General features: G+C 39.7%; 2 protein-coding genes across 2 annotated transcripts in view; both read right to left on the minus strand.

Moving 5' to 3' along the window:
* Nucleotides 1-6569, minus strand: part of LOC144710865 (kinesin-like protein KIN-7D, chloroplastic) — a 48020-nt gene extending 41451 nt beyond the window's left edge. Inside the window, exons 1-6 of the mRNA XM_078584698.1 lie at nt 6022-6569; nt 5832-5929; nt 4474-4563; nt 2930-2982; nt 1251-1316; nt 1110-1163 (exon numbers count right to left, since the gene is read on the minus strand). Coding sequence (XP_078440824.1) covers nt 1110-1163; nt 1251-1316; nt 2930-2982; nt 4474-4563; nt 5832-5929; nt 6022-6266 — 606 coding nt within the window. The 5' untranslated portion in view covers nt 6267-6569. The remainder of the gene's footprint in view (nt 1-1109; nt 1164-1250; nt 1317-2929; nt 2983-4473; nt 4564-5831; nt 5930-6021) is intronic.
* Nucleotides 6570-12905: 6336 nt separating this feature from the next.
* Nucleotides 12906-13754, minus strand: LOC144711335 (uncharacterized). Its single transcript, XM_078585291.1, has one exon. It carries the CDS (start codon nt 13600-13602, stop codon nt 13096-13098), a length of 507 nt encoding a protein of 168 aa, XP_078441417.1. The 5' UTR covers nt 13603-13754; the 3' UTR covers nt 12906-13095.
* Nucleotides 13755-21959: the final 8205 nt, after the last annotated feature.

Consider the following 21959-nt stretch of genomic DNA (forward strand, 5'->3'; position numbering starts at 1 on the left):
ATTGCTGTTTTGGAATAGAAGACAAAATAGCACTTTTCCAAAAATGGCGTCTTGTTTACAACAATGGGCCCTACCCCTTTTATAGGGTTTTGGTATCCAGAAATTACATGAGAGTTCTAGAATTAGAACTTTCTAGATAATGGGCTTAACTCGTACAGGCCCACTATAGATTAACAATAGAGAGAAATATAAGAAAGAGAGAGAGAGAGAGAGAGAGAGACGTCAGCTGACAATTGCATTTCATTCTCCGGTACTGTGATACGTACCATGCTGGTCGTATCATCTTCTGTGTAATTCCAATACCAGTAACCTTGATTTGAAAGAGATGGAAAGGGGTCAAGAGGGAGATGAGCGAGAGAGCTCCCCATATGGAGAGGAGAACGGGATTAACCAGGGACAATCCACCCTAAAGATGTGGTGAGAAAAGACGATCATGAGGATGAAGATCATAGCGGAAGAGACGGAGCTTGGACTTACAAGGGAGAAGAGACAAGAGCTTCCAATAGCAGAAGATTTTCTGGCTGTCCTCAAGGGAGGGCTGTGCTATTTAAAGGAAACATGAGAAGGGAAAGACATAAATGCCCTGATGGTCAAATACAAGACTGCCCCCAGGAGTGTCCAGGATCAAAGCACACTGCATTACTTCTATTTAGTTTTCACAAAATGATGAGGGTTTCATCCAAATTCAAACGAGCACGTAAAAACCAAGAAAACCAACTCCTATCTTTCAAAAACAAAAGAAACGAAATCCTGTAATGGTGGCGGATAAAGGTCTCAAGAAAGTCATTTCTCATCTTTGCCACAATTCATAGCCACAGGAAGCTTGTTCTAGAGGCATTACTACGTTCACACGATTGCAGTAATTCATGGCTAAGAGTTCAGATTCATCATACCATAAACAATGGGGAACAAAAATGAAAGGGATAAATTATAAGGGAGAAAATCCAGAAGACGAAATATGGCTTACAATAAAAGTATTTTAAAATAAATAACACGTGAAAACTGCATAAAGTTTCATGACGCTTCACAAGGGTCCGAATCATGTGCAAGTAAAACGATATAAAAAGATGTCAATTGGGAAAACAACTGCAGCAGAGTGAGTTGCCTACCTCATTGTATATTTCCAGATAAGAGACACGAAGTAAGAATTCCCGACTTGGAGTCTGCAAATTGAAACGGAGTTAGGAAGCAACGAAGTCAATGTAACCTTCATAGGAAAATGTAACAAACCAGAAAATGAAGAACATTACTTCTTGAATGATGCCGAACGCATCTTTTACAGCAAGAGGAATGATTCCAGGCGATCTTTGATCTCCCTGAGGAATATTGCAACAAAGGAAGGAAGATTTTTAGTTTTGAATAGAAATAAAAACAGCTCAGGTTGACCACAGTTTTCGGGTGGTCTTTCCTATTTCCTTCAAAAAAAGAAAAAACACCTAGGCCCTTAAACAAAAACAAAGGTGACTAATCAAACATTCAGACCTACAAACAGAAAAGACTAAAGAAACAAAGTGTGTGATTTAATAAGTGAAAAGACTAAACAAATTTCTTTGTTATATTTTACTGCAACCAGTATTTGGAGAGTAACTGTATGATCGTTCAAAGATTTTAAGAATCAATAAAAAGTGCCGCGTAGGATTGAAATATAAAATACTTGAAGAACCCTGATTGCTTTCCAACGAATTTGGGACTTCCCCAGCGACGAAATCAGGTTTAGCTACTCAGATGAAGCCACAAAACTCCACATAGCTGACCCTATCATGTACAGCAAAGACCGTGTTTCGATGGAGAGGAAACAACAGACGGGAAAGGAAAGACTGGGATTTCTAGACAGGTAAATAACGGAAGAAAAAAATATTGTGTTTGCCAAATCAAATAAAACTGGCGGTCCTCAAATATTTCTAGACTGCAGAGCAACAAAATTTCCGCACGAAGATGCAAATTTTCTCCTAAGCACAAGATCTCAGGTACTTTCCGCAATTCATAATTGCTCAGGTAGTATGAAATAATAAAAATATCAGTGTAAAGAGGCTTGTGATGTGCTCCAGAAAAGGCTCTAAGCAAATATTGTGCAACAAGAAATATTCGAAGAGTATAGTGCTTTTTTCCCTTACCTACTGTTGCCCTCATTCTATTACTCTAAAACAGAAATAGGTGAAAAATAAATGAATAAATATACGGCCTTGATAATAATGTGTCAGATTCAAGCGCTTACCAACTGGGCTAAAAGCTATAGCTTCTAGCATATACGCAAGCCTTCATCTTTAAGCATGATGCTGTGCTTCAATGTAATGAAATAAATTGTTAAGACCCTGCTAAGAGTTTATCGGAGACGGAAGTCGAAACGGCCCCCTGATGTTTCGACTCCACTGGGGGCCGTTTCGGGCCCCAACCAACAGGCGTTCTGACTCGTGGATGTACCACGAGTCATAAGAAAGGAGGCCTGAGGAGCTGAAGGAGGCATCAGAAAACCTCCTGTGAGTCATCTCCCTTTCCTCTCACCCTTTCCTGACCCTAACTCCTCTCTCTTCCTTGGTTCTCTTCAGCTACCGTCGATCGTGCAGCCGAGTCTCCTGGCGACAAGGGGAGCGGCCGTGCTCCTACCCCTTTCCTTTCTCGTTCCCCTCTATTTCCCTTCGGTTTCCCCTTCAGTACTGGACATCAAACTTGGTTGGAACAGAGTTTGAGTTGCATTGTGAGTGTTAGTTCGAAGGTCTCAACATAAATCATACTACTATGTTTCAATTCAGTCTGGCTTTAACAGAGTGAAATGTAGGGTGTCTATGCCACTAAGCAAGCATACTGAATAAGTTTTAATTCGGACTAGTATTAGTGTAGTAGACACTAGGAGACTGTCACCAGACAAGTATGTCAGCACTGCTAGATGATTGATCAAATATGAAAAATGAAGACGGATAAAATAACTCACATGCATTGTGTGGGTCTTCCCACTGCTAGTGACACCGTAAGCAAATATCGTTCCTAAAATGGGATGTTAACATCAGAATCAAAATTTTTGAAAGCATTAAATATAAAACTCGAATAACTACAATGCCCAATACCCTTCAGCAGAGGACTACATGTAAAGGTAGCAAACACAGGAATTTTTTTTTTTGATAATTAAACACAGAAAATATGAAAGGAACATGAGCGTTTTTCAGTTCTTATAAACACAACTGGATGTCGCAGGCTTAAGTTTGACCTCTGTGTCAGTATATGTGAGATTGGAGAGGAGATTAGAGAAAAATTGGATTGAGGGCCAGAGCTCCACAGCCCTAGACCATAATCTTGAAGGTAAAACTCAACTGCATTCAATCCATTCCATCTGCGTAATTACAAATTTGCTTAAAATAGCCCAAATTTTTTTGATAGGTCATTCTCCTCCAGTTTATCAAATGCCTTGGAATAAAAAAATAGGCAGTTCTAAGAAATTGTGCGTCAGATAAAAAATAGGCAGTTCTCTGCACTAGAAGCATGTTTACATACAGAAATCTCAAATTCATCCAACAGCAAAGGCTGATATGGAAAAAATAAATAAGTACGCAAAAATGGTCGTGGAAGAGTCTGATAGACAACCCGATTAGACTGTTAGGTTATATCAAGTAAAAAGAATGGGATTCAGAATGAAAAGTGTGAATTGATGCTGGATCGAGGAAGAGGAGAAACGAATAGAGAATATAAAAATGGCTCGTTTTACTACTATGAATTGAATTAATTTACAAGGAGTGTAGTGGCCTGGATTACTGACATCCTGGTACAGCTACAATGTTCAGGAATAATAGCTACGACAACATCAAATTGTGTGCAGCACGTGGGACTCACGTGCTGCATAAATACCGTAAAAAGGAATAAGAGAGAAAGTAGGCATATACTAGACCTCGGGGGTTGTGATAGATTCTTGCTAAGTTCAAGAATACCCCTGATGCATCTGGTCTAAGAATGAGGAATGATTGTTTGAGGTTATTTTGACATGACCATGAAGCATCTGGCTGCCGTAAGGCCAGACCTTCTGAATGCAGAAGTTCTTGGTCGGGGGATCCAGATGCCAAATTCAGCAGGTCTTGAGCTCCTTCGGCATCTTCCCTATTTCCTTGATTCTCAATAGGATGTTAGCAGGTTCATATCAAGCTGCTCAGAGCTCACAACTTTGTGGCTCAAATTTGTATTCGACCTATTTGAGAGATCTTTCTTCCCGCTCATTCCTACACCCCCCCCTTAATCTTTACCTGCCCAATGTTGTATCCTGGGAAGACCAATCACTATCTTGAAAAAATAAAAAAATATTGGAAAAATAAGAAAACTCATGGATAACAATAGTCTAGGTTTGTTGTGCCCTGTCCATTAAATCGAATTTATTAGAAAACAAAATGAAATAGCTGTCAAGGCATATACTAATCTTAAATAGTTTGGTTTGAAAAGAACCTCTACGCCAGCAAAATAAGTGATGCATAAAATAGATGGCAGATAGATTACCGTTAATTCCCTCCATAGCACTACTAACGACATGTTGAGCAGCAATATCGTACACATGTCGAGTTGTTGTAGTTGGCCCGAAAACTCGATCTGAGTATCAAAAACACATCAACAATTAAAAAATGATTAAAGAAAAAACAGCAGACACTGATGCAGAAAAGATGACTAATGGCGCACCACTTCATGAAAACAGATATGAACGGAGAAGAAATAGTATCAGGATAAGTTAGCAAAATTCGTATCGCCAATGAACAAAGAGGACAATTTGCCATGCACAAACTGGACCAGCATGTTGGGTGAACTTCCACATTTGCTGCTTCTTTTGATTCGAATAGTCTATGCTCGAGATTGATGGTTAGTAACCCATGACTTCAACAACAGAGTGAGCTTTCAAAAAATTTTAGACCTATCTTTCTTCCATTCGTCATCATAAGAAACCCGCATCGGTACACGCATGTTGTGTAAACTTCCACATCCTCTGAATCTCTTTTTTTTGAAACATACGTCCACTGAATCTTTGATATTGAGGAGTGTAAGGTCCAGATTCCTGGATAGGAATGCATGACTATTCTGACAAGAGAGGAAACTTTAAAAATGATAAAGATAGATGAGTCATTTTTGTTTTTTTTCTCTTCTCTTCCTTATCGAAATAAACATGCGTTAGTATATGATGCGTTCGTCCGATTGAATGGCAAAATTACATTTGATGCCCAAGTCAGAGCGTTAACATTGAATTTCTCAAAGTTTCTCGCATGCCAACCTAAAAAATAGTCTAAAGAGCATTTAAACGATTATTATTTGCAAGCCATGACTAAATCACTATTCTATCTGTCCATTCAAAGTTTTGCAGACAACACTTCATAGTTTAGCAATAGGAACGAGTCATTTTTGTTTTTTTTCCTTGGTTAAATACATCCTTCAAGCAGTTGAACACCGTCATTCTTCAATGAATAGGCTGGAATCAAACTACGCGCCCAAAGAGCATGAGAGTATGCAATGACTGGAGAATGTGCGTGGAAATGCACAACCGCAGAAATCTTCTTAAAAGTGATAAACAGACCATAATTTCAGGCGTATCTCGAAGATCTCACATTCAAGAAATCTCCTAATGATTTGTCGTTTACTAAATCCCAAAACGTACTGAGCTTTTTCTCTGAAGCTCGTGGTCTTAATATACCAAACCATTCTCCTCAAGATGATATTCAGCCATAATTACTGAAACTCCAGCATATCAGATTTGTTACAATCGCAATCAATTCCGAAACTTTCACCCCCAAATTTGGTGGAAATTGATTGCTTTGAACAGCACGCCGAAGTAAACCAGCAGGATATTAAAATCAAAAAATACTACTGCATACCGTAGGCATATGCCACCGAAGGATTATGCTCATTCCTAACAATAGTATCGCCATCTGCATACCAAGAGATCTCGTCCCCATTTCTAATCTCCCTCGGGCTGCCGATCCCCAAAAAAAAAAAAAACCCCCGTCAGTTCGAACAAATCGCTTTTCCCAAACATGAAAAACAATCGAGGATGAGAATGAGGACCTCAGAGGACGAAACCGCACGGTAACAGTGATATTTTCCATGGATTTCTCAACATCCTGAGCCACATTGTCGGGCACAAAGCGCTGAGGCCTACTCCAAGCCGAGGATGAGGCCGGGGAGCTCTGGCAATCCGTCGCCGCGGCATCCGGCGCCAGCCTCGAGGACGACGTCGTGGTGGAAGACGGCGAGCTGGCGGCCGTCTTCTGCACTCCCGATGCGCTTGATTTCTTCTCCCTCGACGCCATCAGCACCTCAAAGCCAGATCCGAAGAACGATCAACAGGCAATCAAAGAACCGATTATAGTCCGTCCTCATCATCTTCGATTGTTCTTGGATTGCGTGATTGCCACGCAACGCCTGATCCCCGGATTGATCTGCATTTTTGTCCCTGAACAGTTGATAGAAATTGAGATCGAGATTGAAATTGAGAATAAGATTGAGATTGAGATTGAGCGGAAAGGGCAGCGAGCTCGTTGGTGGGGACGCTGAGAACCAGAAGATCTGGGAACACGCGTTGAACTCGGCGTGATTTTAGAACTGCCGTTCGTTTTGTATATAAATATATTTTATATTCTTAACCCCCCTTTATATTAGAAACAAACTATCTCTCTCTCTATTTATCAATTTATCAATCCATCCCTCTATCTATTTATTTCTGTCCATCCATTTATCTATGAGTCTTTCCATATCTCTGTGTGTATTTATCTTTCCATTTATCTATTTATTTACCAAACATCTAAGTCTGTTTTCTATGAATGTATCAAATCATCTATCAATAAAAAACTATTTATCCATGTATCTATTTATCTGTCTCTCTAACTTTTTTCATCTATATACATGTCTCTATCTGTTTATCCAGTTATCCATTGATCTATTTATCGTTCTATCTACCTGTATATCTATTTATCTTTGTACATATATTTAACTACCTATTTATCCATCTATACCTCTGTACGATTGTCTGTACATTCCTCCATCCATCCATCCATCTATATATCTACCCCTCAAATTATCTATTTATCAATCCATCCATCCATCCATCCGTCTATATATCTACCCCTCAACTTATCTATTTATCTATCTATCCATTCATCCATCTATATATCAATAAAATCCCTCAACCTATATATTTATCTATCTATCTATAGATCAATTGTAATGTCCATTTATCTATCTGTCCACCTATATCTATTTATCCCTTTATCTCTCTATCTCTAGAGATGTATATCTATCCGAGCGAACTATTTATCAATCTAGACTGTTCACTACCTTGTCCGAGGACAAGTATGCATCGCTCCAATCAAATCGCAAAAAAGTTTAAAATAAAAAATGCAATCTGAAGACCCTGAACCTTTTAATATGTGTCAGAACCTGAGAATTATTTTATACGGATGGATTCGTCCGACAGAGATTTTACACTTTTATATTAAATAAAGAAAGAAACAATGCAACCTTTTTCACATAATCTATTTCAAATTCCTAATCTGAGTATTTAATTTTAAATCGAATATCCCTACAAAATTACGCTTACTTTAAGTTAACAAAGTAGTATTGTGACTTTATTAGGAATATGTTTATTTTTCACTGACTTTTATACCAAGAAATTCCAAAAGAGGTTTGTCGGGACTTTACTCTGGTCCCGGCCAATGGAATCTCTCCACGTGCAACCAGCCAGTGAGTTGGGTCACCGCTCAAGTTTCTAAGGTTCAGTCTCGCGCTGTTAAAAGAGACTGTGGGGTGGGCGGTGAGTGAGGACATCGCTGTTCACCGCGCTTACCGTTACCGCAATCCAACGGCTGTCACGTTCCGGTAGGGCTACGTGTCGCTATCAGAAGATGCCCTTTGCCGCAAGCAACATCATCTTGCCAGGCGACGGCCCGACGTACTGGCAAGGCCCACTAATTCAAGGCCCAACCGTCCGTTTAGGGCTGACGTAGGCTTTGCGTTAGACTGTCCCCGTCCCGTCCCGTCCCGTCCCGATTTTTAGCAAAGACCTACATTTTACTTAAAAGTTCTGTCTGGTTTTGGTCAGATCATTCATTCCGGTCCAATGTCTTCCGGTCCGATCTTTTTGAAAGTCACCAATGATTATGTTGACATAACCAGCCAGGTTGACTGCTTAATGTCAAAGTCAACAATGATTATGTTGACATAACCAGCCGGGTTAACTGCTTAATGTCAAAGTCAACGATGATTATGTTGACATAACCAGCCAGCTTTTGGACTGCTGGTAATGAATGAGCCTTACTTCCCTTCTCTCGCACTATCTTCCTTTGTGAGGCTTTCTTCAGCCAAGGAGAAACCATCCAATAAGTCTGGAAGAAACGTCTTATAAATGACGAGCTTGCAATTGGTTCTCGCCGCGCAAGCAGGGGCGAGAAGCTGGAGCATAAATGGCGAGGGGGAGTAAAAGGGAGGCGAGAAACGTAAACTATAATGGCTTTTACTAAAAATATATACAATAAATATTTTAAAATCACTTCTGTTTCTGGTCCGTTTTGACCCTTGGATATGCTTCTGCCTATCTGGCCGGTCCGCCCTAAAATGGTGGAATTGCGGGCAGGACGGAACATATAATCATGTGTCGGAATCTGCATGTCACGACGATAACAACACATCTCATTGATGTTCACATCGACAAATGGATGATGAAATCACAATGACAACATCAACAGTCGTAGACATTAATGCTAACGTTAACAGTCTCATTGCTCTGCCCATCCTTCTTGATATACACATTATAAACTTGTCGTCATTACCTGTCTGTTGCCCTCCGTCAACATCATCATCGTTACAGTCATCCGTTGATGTCGCAAAGGGAATTAAGGGAATGGCATGTCCAGGACATGACAGGACGGATGACGTGTGATGATGGACGGTGACATGATGAGAAGTTCGTCACATCTCCCGTCCCGTCGCACTTCATAGGATTTGAGAAAAATCCCTCACATTTGCGTAATGCATCACCGACTCCATCGTCCCGTCTTCATCCCATCACAGGACGGTGTCACCGTCACATGTGACAGAAATATACGATCTGAAATTAAATAATAGAATATAATGTATTTTCAAAATTTTAAATAATTGTTTAATTTTTTAAAATTTCCACTTTCTTCATGCTTTAAATTTTTTGTCACAAACATCATCAGTGATGTTCATTCTGTCACGGTCACATCACCCGTCGTGGGAGTTCCATCACCATCATTGTCACAAATGACGCGACGGATGACGATTGCAGTTCCCTAGGGGCATTAACAGTCTTCGTCATGATTACAAGATGATGACGTCTACCGGATGACGACTAAAGTTCCTTCCGTTCCTTGCCAAGGGGCTGGACAGAACGGATGACTAAACGGGCGGATGACAAAATGCAACGGGACGGAACGGGACGCATGAAAGCTTTCGTCCCGTTCCTGTTCTGAGGTCAGAACTGATGAAGTTACGGTCTTACGGATGAAGGGTCGTCAGTATTACACGAGTGTGACGAGACTTACCCTTTCACAGAATCTAGAGAGAGAGGCTAGAGAGAGAAGCTAGAGAGAGAATTAGGAGAGAGAGAGAGAAGTCGCCATCTGAGGTAACCCTTTACGATCGCAACATTTTATCGCTACCATTAAGGTTAAAGAGAGAGAATCGTCAAGATCGTCCGTTTTGGAGCTTGGATAAGGCCAGAAGGGGTAAGAGTCCTAGAGAGAGAGATGGACATGGTTCACCCTAAAATAACTCATTTTTTCGTCGGTACCATCGTCGTTATCATACGTCGCTCTCTATCTCTATCTCAATCTCTATCTTTCTCTATCATCCGAGTGCAACTTGCTGTAGAGAGATGACGAGAGACAGTCGCAGTCAATTTGTTCTCTTGTTCTGTGCCGGGTCATCATCAGAACAGCCAAGCATGTCGAAATGATGAGAGTTCTAGAAAGTCCTCCGACTCTGACTATTGCTTTCTCTCTCTCTCTCTCTTCTAAACTTCTTTGAAGGCGGGGTAGATTTTAGAGAGAGAAAGCTGAAAAAAGATGAGAACAAGAGGAGATGAAAACAGATGAAAGGGATAAGGATTTTAGAGAGAGAGAGAAGAAATCTGAGAGAACGCTGAAGAAAAAGATGAGAAAAGTGGAGATGAAAACAGATGAAAGGAATGACGATTTTAGAGAGAGAGACAAGAAATCAGAGAGAACGCTGAAGAAAAAGATGAGAAAAGTGGAGATGAAAACAGATGAAAGGGATGACGATTTTAGAGAGAGAGAGAGGGAGGGGGAGAAGGAATTAGAGAGAAAGCTAATAAAAAGAAGAAGAGAAGCATAGGAGATGAAAACAGATGAAAGGGATGAGGATTTAGAGAGAGAGAGAAACAAGGAATCAGCGAGAAAGCTCAAGAAAAAAGATGAGAACAAGAGGAGGTGAATAAAGATGAAAGGGATGAGGATTTTAGAGAGAGAGAGAGAGAAACAAGGAATTAGAGAGAAAGCTAATAAAAAGAAGAGAATCGTAGGAGATGAAAACAGATGAAAGGGATGAGGATTTTAGAGAGAGAGAGGCCAGAGAAATGAGCCGAAGAGATTGACCGAAGAGAAGACATCCAGATGAAGAAGCTTAAGGGAGGATCAGAGTTAGACGGAATATTTACTGATTAATTTGGTTATCAACTTATGTTCTACTCAAAGGAACTGATCGTGTAGAAGAAAGACGGAGGATAACAAATTGAAGGATACAAGGAGAAAGAAAATCATTAATGCTCGATGGTATAGATGATTGGATTTTAATTCCGACGATTAATTATAAGACAGCGCAAGCTGGATCAAACTTATCCAGATTCTTAGCCATGAGCATTGATGATCTTCATTTGTTAAGAGATACTCGGTAAATCAATGCAACTTGCCATACAGCTCACGCTTATCGTCATTTTCGATCCTTTCAATCGAGGATAGATTAACAACTCATAATTGGCGATCTGATATTTTGTAGCTTTCCTCAAAAAGTCAAAATCTTCAGAATTTTTTAGTTTTGATGTAACACAGATTTCTGCATGTCTCTAGAAGAAAATAAAAGTTGAACGAAGAGAGAATTCAAGGCAGGCCAAGAACAAACGCGTCTCCATCGCTAGAACCCGACTGGGGTGTTCCAGATTTAATCAAACAAGAATCTTCTACAATTTTTTTTTTCAAAAATCAACCTTAGATTTCTTCAATTCTGCGGAAAAAATCAAGATTGAGAGAAGAGAGAATCCAAGCCAAGGAGAGAAATAGACGCAACTCGATCAATAAAGCCAACGATATTTTTCCAAGAGATAGAAATGGGCGTGCCTCTTTGAGTATCGATGTTGTAAACTAAAAACAAACACGCCTCGATTGATACGACCTGACTGAATGTTCTCAGATTTAATAAAACTGTACTTTTTTCTAATTTACATTAATGGGTGTGCCTTGGAATATCGATGCGTAATTCTAAGATATAAACAAACATTAGTATTCTTTTCAGATTTTAACAAACGGGTGTGCTCCAAATATCCATATAACCCCGTAATTCTTCAATTCTCTTCAAGAAGGATCGAGAGCAGGCAAAAATATATCATCCTCGATCTATACACCCGGACTGGGTATTCTAAGATACAATCAAACATGATTTTTTTTTTCTTCAGATTTTCGTTAAGGGTGTGCTCCGACTATCCATCTAACCCCGGATTTCCTCAATTCCCTTAAAAAAGGATAGAGAGTAGGCTAAAACCTGACACTCTTCGATCGATATTCGATTCACCCGGGCTCGGTGTTCTAAGATATAATAAAAACATGAATCCATTTTTAGATTTTAACAAATGGGTTCGCCTCCGAACATCCATCAAAAACTGTATTTCTTCAATTCACTTTTTTAAAAGATCGAAAACAGGGTAAAACCATATCCTCTTCGATCGATATTCGATACTCCCGGACTGGGTAAGATATAATCAAATCAAACATGAATATTTTTTCAGATTTTAACAAATGGGCTCTCCTCCCAACATCCATCTAACACCATAATTCTTCAATTCTCGTAAAAAAAAGGATAGAGAGCATGATAAAACCATACCCAAGCTCAAAGATAAAATCAAACCCGAATCTTTTTTTCTTCAGATTACAAAAAATGGATGTGCTTCCGAACATCCATCTAACCCCGTAATTCTTCAATTCTCTTCGAATAAAAGACCAAGAGCAGGCTAAAATCAGATTATAAAAAATGGGTGTGCCACCGAACATCCATCTAACCCCGTATTTCTTCAATTCTCTTCGAATAAAAGACCAAGAGCAGGCTAAAATCAGATTATAAAAAATGGGTGTGCCACCGAACATCCATCTAACCCCGTATTTCTTCAATTCTCTTCGAATAAAAGACCAAGAGCAGGCTAAAATCAGATTATAAAAAATGGGTGTGCCACCGAACATCCATCTAACCCCGTATTTCTTCAATTATCTTCAAAAAAAAGACCAAGAGCAGGCTAAAATCAGATTATAAAAAATGGGTGTGACACCGGACATCCATCTAACCCCGTATTTCTTCAATTCTCTTTAAAAAAAAGACCAAGAGCAGGCTAAAATCAAATTATAGAAAAATGGGTGTGCCTCCGAACATCCATCTAACCCCGTATTTCTTCATTTCTCTTAAAAAAAGAGACCAAGAGCAGGCTAAAATCAAATTATAGAAAAATGGGTGTGCCTCCGAACATCCATCTAACCCCGTATTTCTTCAATTCTCTTAAAAAAAAAGACCAAGAGCAGGCTAAAATCAGATTACAAAAAATGGGTGTGCTTCCGAACATCCATCTCACCCCCTATTTCTTCAATTCTCTTAAAAAAAAAAGACCAAGAGCAGGCTAAAATCAAACTATAGAAAAATGGGTGTGCCTCCGAACATCCATCTAACCCCGTATTTCTTCAATTCTCTTAAAAAAAAGGACCAAGAGCAAGCTACAATCAGATTATAAAAAATGGGTGTGCCTCCGAACATCCATCCAACCCCGTATTTCTTCAATTCTCTTGAAAAAAAAAAACAGGATCGAGAGACGAGAGATTTCAAGGCGATCCACACAACCCTCCGCACTGTTCACAGGTGCAAATCCAAACTCAGCTGCTCTTTCGCCACCGCCACCGATCCATACACAAGTCGACTCGCCGGCCCCGGAGAAGAAGCTACCTTCAAAGCACTGAACTGTTCTCCTGCCGGCACCGCCGGCAATCCCCAGAGATAAGGCAAAGCTCCGCCACCGGCCGGCCCGATCGCCGCCGCGCGTCCGCCATTAAATGAACCGTAAGCTCTATATCGATAGGCAGCGCCTCCGCCCACGGCGGTCTGCACCTTCCTTGTAAACTGTCGCTCTCTCTTGTGCGCGTTCTGGTGACCGCCAAGCGCTTGCGACGTTGGGAAATTCCTTCCGCAGTAGTGGCACTCGAACTTACGGCGAACTTCCGCGACTCCGGCGGAGAATTCTATTCCGAAGAGCTTCACGGCCGCTGAAGGAACGCCCTTTGGGGCTGCCGCCGGCGGCCTTGAGAAGGGTAGCTGAGAGAAGGCGTCGACGGTGATGAAATCTCGACTCTCCTCGCCGTTCATCTCTCCTGGAACTCTGCTTCTTTCCTCCGGCGGTGGGTTTTTCTCTTCGTTGATGAAATACGCTTCGTTTTGCTCTATCAATTCTGGTTTTTGTTACGTTACATTGCTTTCGTCCGAGTGCTACAAACAGGGGGGATGGCGACTCGTCGAGTGTGACTGAAGAGGACCACTTGTGTGAGTCTATCTCTCTCTCTCTCTGTCTCTGCCCCTCATCTGGATCTCCATCTCTGGTCATTATCCGCAGTTTAAATGCAATCGGGACTTCTCCGGATCATCTTTCGTCCTTCTCTCTCTTTCCTTCGCTATCGCTCTCTATATCTCTCGTTGTCTCGCTATCTCTCTCCATATCTTTCCCTATGTCTCTCTCCCACACACAATCTCTATCTATATCTCTCGTTTCCTCTCACTTTCTCGCTCTATATCTTTTTGCTCTGTCTCTCTGTCTCACTATCTCACTAAATCTTTCTCCATATTATCTCAATCTGTCTAACGTTTTTTTAAAATTTTGTGGGTTTTTTTTTACATTGCTTCCGTCGTTTTAACTTCAGAGTTGTGGTATCCTCTCTGGCAAGCCATGCGGATATCTATCTATCTATCTATCGATCTATCTATCCATCCATCCATCTATCTATCCATCCATCTATCTATCCATCCATCTATCTACCGATCTATCTATCCATCTATCCATCCATCTATCAATCCATCTATGTATCCATTCATCTATCCATCCATCTATCTATCCATCTATCTATCCATCCATCTATCTATCCATCCATCTATTTATCCATCCATCTCTGTCTGTATTTAATCTATCTATTTATCTTCCATGTCTCTATGGAATCTATCTCTCTGTCCCTCTCTCTCAGTCTCTCCGGATCTCTCTTTTTCTGTACCTCCCAACCTCTCTCTACATTATCACTCTCTCTATCTTCTGTCTTACTATCTCTCTCCATCTCGCGCCACCTCTCCCTTTCTCTCTGACTCATTAAACTCTCTCTCTCTGACTCATTACTATCTCCCCCCCCCCCCTTTCTCTCTTTCTCTTTCGCTTTCTCTCTACTCCATCTCTCATTCACAATCCCCATCTTTCCACATCTACCCATCTCTCTCAAGCTCCGTCTCTCTACATGTACCGTATTTTTCTACTTGTCTATCTCACAATCTTGCCCTATCTCCCTTTCTCTCTCCGTCTCTTCATGTGTGGCTCCCTCTGCCCATCATTTTCTGTTCCCTCACTTGCACGTCATAGCTACCCCTCATGTTTCTGTCTACACGTGGTCCTGACTTTAGTGTCGACGGCAACTGAGATAGTTCCAGCCACGCGACTTGGCGTCACCGGAGAAGTCCCTCTCTGTCTTTCTCTTCTCTAAACAATCATCTATCCACCTATCGTTCTCTGTATATTTTTCTACCCGCTCGGATTACTAAATAGAAGGAAACAGGGGGTTATTTATTCGTAACGTTTTGCGTCCTGTGATTACTAAGGCCGCCGAATAGCTCGCTCTCTCTCTCTCTCTCTCTCTCTCTCTCTCTCTCTCTCTCTCTCTCTCTCTCTCTCTCTGTGAGGATCTGTCTGTTTGTCTGTCTCACTATCTGTACAGTTTGCTCTTCCTTCGTCGCTTCCATCTGCATTCTGATTTTCCCTATCTTGTGGAGTATGGACTCATTACTCCAGATCTAGTTCCCACTTGTTCGTCAATCTCTGAACCCAACTTGCTCTCTCTCTCTCTCTCTCTCTCTCTCTCTCTCTCTCTCTCGTCCTTCCTTTTCTCCCTCTCTCTTTCTCTCTTTTTCTCATACTCTCTCTCTTTCCCTCTTCCTTTTCTCTCTGTCACTCTGTCTCTCTCTCTTGTCTCTCCCTTTCCCTCTCCCGTTTTCTCCATCTCTTTCTCTCTCTGTCTCCCCCCCTCTCTCTCTTTGTCTCTCAGGTTTCCTCCATCTCGTTCTCTCTCTCTCTCTCTTTGTCTCTCCCTCTCTCTCTCTCTGTCTCTCCCTCTCTCTCTCTCTCTCTTTTCTCTCCCTTTATTTCTCTCCCTCTTTCTTCTTCTCTCTCTTTCTTTCTCTCTCCCTCTTTATTCTTCTCTCTATTTCTTTCTCTCTCCCTCTTTCTTCTTCTCTCTATTTCTTTCTCTCTCCCCTTCTTCCTGCTCTCTCTGCCCCTCTCACTGTCTCTTACTCTCTCCCCCTCTTCCTACCCTCTCCCCCCCTCCCTCTCTCTCTCTCTCTCTCTCTCTCTCTCTCTCTTTCTCTCTCTCTGCCCCTCTCACTGTCTCTTACTCTCTCCCCCTCTTCCTACAATCTCTCTCCCTCTTCCTACACTCTCTCTCCCTCTTCCTACACTCTCCCTCCCTCTCTCTCTGCCCCTCTCACTGTCTCTTACTCTTTCTCTCCCTCTTCCTACAAACATTCTCCCTCCCTCCCTCTCTCTCTCTCTTTCTCTCTCTCTCTCCCTCTCCCCCCTTCTTACACTCTCTGCCCTCTTACTGGCTCTTACTCTTTCTCTCTCTCTTTTCCTTCTTACACTCTCTCACTGTCTCTTACTCTTTCTCTCCTTCCTACATACACTCACCCTCCCTCCCTATCTCTCCCTCTGGTGGATATTAACCTCTTTATTTCTCTCATCGAGACATGGGAAATGGTCCTGGTCTTTTTGCCTCAACGATGACTTCTACTTCAACTTCTTGCTCGCCAGCAACCGGGAGTGGAGGAGAGTAAACGATAATGATAGTAGATAATTGAATGATCAATTTAAGATATTCCATTTGGTCACATACAGTCCAAGTGATTCTGTAACTCCACCTTTAACTCAAAGTCTGCATTTCCTAGATCGTCAGGCAACATGAGAAACTAAAAAAAAAGGTCCTCTTTGTCCGTCTGCTAATGTATTTTTAAAAAACCTTTTTTTTTCGTTTCTGTGCTGATATCCAACTGCCCCATAATTATTTTACATGGATTGGTAGAAACAAATTGTGTAGTACATCTTTTCAACCCCAAACTTTAGCCAATGGGAGTTTGTCAGTGAATGTCTTTCTATAATTATATCTACCAACATTCCTATAGAACAAACTATCTATCTTTCTCTCTATCTAAGTATAAAATTATTATATGTATCTTCATATATCTCAATTACTCCCTGTATTACTAATGACCTATCCCTTCCTCCATGAAAGAATGTCTTAGTATATCAGTGAGATTTTGCAGAGCGCACACATTGTATTTTTTTTACCAGATGTAAACTTACATTTAATGGTGAAGCCAATTTAATGATTGCCTCTGTTCCTTAATGATTTCTCTGACCGGTCCGCTGTTTCTTTGCAGGAGACCTGAAGATGACATGATTACCAGAGCAGATAGGTTCAGAAAGAGAGAGATCGAGGGAAAGAGAGAGAGAGATAGATAGATAGATAGATAGATAGATAGATAGATAGATAGATAGATAGATAGATATATATAGAGAGAGAGAAAGAGAGAGTGAATGAGAGTGAGAGTGAGAGTGAGAGAAAGAGAGTGAGTGAGAATGAGAGGGAGAAGGGGAGAGAGGGAGATACAGGGAGAGGGAGAAGGGGAGGGAGGTAGAGGTAGAGGGAAAGAGAGAGGAAGAGAGAGAGGGAGAGGGAGAGAGAGAGATGGAGAAGGAGAGAAAGAGACGGGGAGAGAGAGATAGGGAGAGAGAGATGGAGAAGGAGAGAGATAAGGAGAGAGATAGAGAGAGATGGAATGGGAGAGAGATAGGGAGAGAAATAGGGAGAGATAGAGAGAGGAAGAGAGAGGAAGAGAGAGGAAGAGAGAGGGAGAGAGAGGGAGAGAGATAGAGAGACAGAGAGAGAGAGAGAGCACAAGGAATATAAACAGTCAATGATGAACAGGGTAGCTTATAGAGCACATCCAAAATTTCTTGTTAGGGTAGCTTATTTCATCCAGAGACATAAAGTAGCAAAATAATTCACAATTTCTTAATTTAGAGGAGAACGAGCCGTCGGACATCATAGTTATCATGTAAACCATCCAGCCTATTTGATATCCCCTCAAAATGCAATGATAAGACTATATGATTAAACTTATAAAAATATTGTTATAACATGTCTGAATCCATTCATCCCAACCAAGAACTAAAAGAAAGAGCGACCGAGCCGTTTGTCATCCTAATTATCATATAGCATATCCAGCCTATTCGATATCTCCCTAAAAATGTAGTAATAAGAGGACAATGATTAAACTCATAGTTATGGTTATAACAATTTCAAGTCTATATTCATAGAGCCATTGAGAGTGATTGCGAAGGTTTTTTTAGATCAAAGTTGAAGATGAAAAATGAAATGTCAAGGATGTGGAAAATCAAAGCGGAAACTTCTCAACAAAAAATATTTAGCTCCACTGCTCGTTGAAGGAATCTTTCACGAGTATAATTTTTTAATCGAAAACGGTGTATTAAAACTTAAATCGTTATGTCTTACGAAATTTATAAACATGTTCCCTAATGCTTCTCTCATTCGTTCTTAAAAAAGCTAAAAACTATATAATTAAAATACAGAATAGGATTCAGAATATTTCTCAATGGATTTAAGATACTCAGGAATTAGATTAATTACGATAATAAGCTGATGATGTCAACCTCGGGGAAACTTCCTATCTAGCCCAGAAACTCGCAGGAAAATTACTCAAAAATTTTCCAGTTAATTACTCGTATTCATGTTCTATGAGTTTCAAGATAAATAAGTAAATATAATTCCATTGAAAGGTATTATATATTTTCCTAGAAGTTCAACCCCTCTTCTCTCTTTCTCGATCATGATAACAGGAGATATTAACTGAATTATGTCGCGTGGCGATGGGCGGAATTATTTAGCATTCATTTCATGCATTTTTTTGTCTGTTAACCATCATCCACGAGCCGTATAAACATTTGATATGATAGCGAAGTTCTCCATTACGTTGATACATGCATCTGTAGAGGTCTAACAGTTGAAAACCATCAATTCTTTAAATAAAGCCATGATTTTTTCTACTTTGTGAGTACTGATATGAAAACAAAAAACGTAACTCTGAGTTAGCATCTTTGTTTAGTGTTATAGAAATAAAAACCAGAAAACTTACAGAGACTTCTTTAAATAACGCTGCAATGAAAGTAGTATTTATAAGTTTTTCTGGTTTTTGAACATCTTTGTTCAGTGTAATAGGTATAAAAACCATAAAAACTTTGAGATACTACTTTAAATTGCTGCTTATTTATTTCCCCCAATTAAATACCATTAGGGTCATAATCCTCACGTCATTGGGATCAATAAAAAAAATCGTACTCGTGATCAGCAGTATTTGTGAACTCGTTTATTTAAGAGCATGTTCTTCAAAAATGTGAAAACTTCCCTTTTTTTCTAGTAGGGAACTTAAAGACGTAAGGTCAAGAAATTTGACGGTGCATGCATATCTTGCAATTGATGTCACTATTTTGAGTTCAAAATGGATAACAAGATAACTTGACGCCCATAAGCTCAATCTCCATGGTTGAACATCTGCAAAATCCCACAGCATGAACTTTGATGTCATAAAGTTAACCAGAAAATTTCATAGGATAACAAGATATGATTATCTTAGGTATCATATTTTAAGTTTTATCTAATCTGAAAGAGACATATAGTGGAATTTAAAGCTTCCCCAAGAAGGATAATAGTTCCTTGCATCATTGATGCATCTGTTTGCTGCTGGAGCTCTGTTTTAATTACCTTGCCCTAAAATATCCAACTTTTGTGATGGCATCTGATTAATAGAATTATATAATTTGATGATTAAAATAATCACTGGTAATGTTGGATGAGGAGGATAGGAGAAGAGACAAGCAAAGGCCAAGCTCCATCAAGTTAGACTACCTTAAAATCAGGCAGTCCACAGGCTGGACCGCCAAAGGTAAGGGGGGGCATGACCTAATCATCAGGACATGGCCCATTCATTAATTGTTTTCTTTTCATGTAGATTACCTACCGAAGACTAAGTGATGACTGCGACAACCTGCAAGAGCTTTTAAAGGAAGATGTATGGCACTCATGTGATAATAAAAGGGAAGGGTTCTTTCTTACCGTATTCCCATCTCTTTGGTTGGACCCCCCCACTATCCTCAGCCATCAATAGTCTTTACCCTTGTTTTATTCCAGCTATAGCAATCATTTTCCCTTTATTTGGCATATGGAGTACTCTATATCTTCCTAACATTTCACCATCTTCAAGTTCATTGTTTTACACAAAGATAATAGGATTTTTGTGGCAATATATCCAAGTCTAGGCTATATATGGAAGAAAAGCAGGTGAGAAATGTTGCCAAACTTGGATCTCTATCCACCCACATCATTGTTTCCAGGACTTGGGGGAAGGATCTCGAGGTTATGGAAAAACTCAACACTCAATCATAGTCATAGCCCCAGGACAGTGATATGGTACATGGTTACTTTTCCCTCTTCCATGGGGCTAGATACAGGTATTTGTTATCTCTGTAACCTATATCATTTTTTATTTTTATACAGAAAATTGATGGTCTCAATCTCTTAATCTATCTCAAAAAACTAATACATTGACCTTAAGTACAACACAAATTTCATCTGATTTTGAGTTTCCTTTGACTTCTCATAATAATAATCAAACCTGAAGTATATTTTGCTCAACATCTCTTACTATTATTAATTGTTCACTTTTAGAAGTATTTTTAACGAAAATTTAAACATTGTATTCTTATTAATGAATAACTTATTTCGCTTTATTCAAGTTTTACTGCACAATGATTACCTATTTTGATGAGTTTGAATGCTAACATCTTAGTTCATTATCTCAACTTTATAATGCAAATTTATGATAGTTTTCACAATCTAAAATAGTATAAATATGGCAAAAGTGTCAATATGAACTTTTTTATATCTCAATATGTCCATGCACATTTGAAAAAACAACCGTTAGATGTAGGGCCATAAACCCTTTTGGAAAATTAGGCTCCCAATTTGCTGTTGTGACCTCTCTGAAAAATCCTTCTTTGAGAAGCAACGTTCATCCCCTTTGTTATCTTGGTGATCAGGGAGTTGTGTATCTGACTTTTAATATCTATGGAAAAGCTTTTCCCAGACATGAAGGAAAATCCTTAGTTACCTTGATGCCCTCCATCTAAACTTTGAGCACCACAAAATCATCATTCAAAGTGGGACATGCGCGAACTCGTTACATTAGACTAGCAACCAGCCTGTGATCAAATGACAAATATTTTCATCCAAAAATATTCAAAAGCCATATTAGACAGAAAAGTAGCTTCCCATTGACAGTAAAATTGCTTCAAACCGATCCCTGAGTTCAAATATATCACCATATTTAGTTGACGTCCGAAAAGAATCACGAGCTGATTTGACTTATATTCAGTCCATTTAAAGGGGATAAACAACTATATGATTTCATGAATAATTTTTACACTATTGTATGTCATTATTTATTTCCATCACTAAGCCTGATTTTAAGGCTCCAAAGTATGTGGCATTCTTGTGCAGAGTATGCGTGCCGACTGCATGGAGTGTGGGGACAAACTTGCCCGAGGGGAAACCCCGTGTACTTGAACCCTGTAAATTAGGGTTGGAGATTAGGCAGAGATGAGGCACATGAATGAGATGTGACGATGATGGTAAAACATAATGTGGTGTAAGAAGGACGTGGATCTACAAAATAAATGCGATGTAGACGAGACAATGTAAGGCAACATAACTTACCTTAGATCCTTACACTTTGCCAGGATCTCAATATTTTAATGATGTAGAAAAGTCTTCCACCTTTGATGTTGCAACTTTATAAGCTCTCAAGACACAAAAGAGCACTTGATGGATCTTCAAAACTTCACTTTCTTTCAATCAACCTATCAAAGTTGGAAGTGATGTCAAATTTGCTTTTACAAACACTGAGACCTCTTATTCTTATATCCAGCCAAAAATATGGATGGATGAGGGAAGTACATAATCATATTTATTTATTACTAGGATATGCCTGGGTTTACTATCACCATAATCAACAAAATTTGATTTAATTATTTTCAGAACAAATTGGTTCGTCGAGGACCTTTGATTAACACATTATATCTAATAGATGTTTCTTACTATGATCTCCAAGTAGATGTTTCTCTTAGAAAGATTAAAAAATGTATGAATACAACCTACTTATGGCCCTAATAACTTGGGCATGTTAGAAATAGAAGATCTCTAAATATGAATAAATATGCATATTTAGGTGCCTGTAATTTTGAATCATGTGAATCTTACATTATGGGTAAGGTAACAAAATAACCGTTCTCATGGAATGGAGATCATGCCAAGGGCATATCAAATGAATACATTATGATGTTT

The sequence above is a fragment of the Wolffia australiana genome, chromosome 13, assembly GCF_029677425.1.
Source record: "Wolffia australiana isolate 7733 chromosome 13, ASM2967742v1".
Lineage (NCBI taxonomy): Eukaryota > Viridiplantae > Streptophyta > Magnoliopsida > Alismatales > Araceae > Wolffia > Wolffia australiana.

Bases quoted from the DNA above. Each gene is read 5' to 3' on its own strand.
- LOC144711335 (XM_078585291.1), bottom strand. From the start codon at position 13,602: ATGAACGGCGAGGAGAGTCGAGATTTCATCACCGTCGACGCCTTCTCT.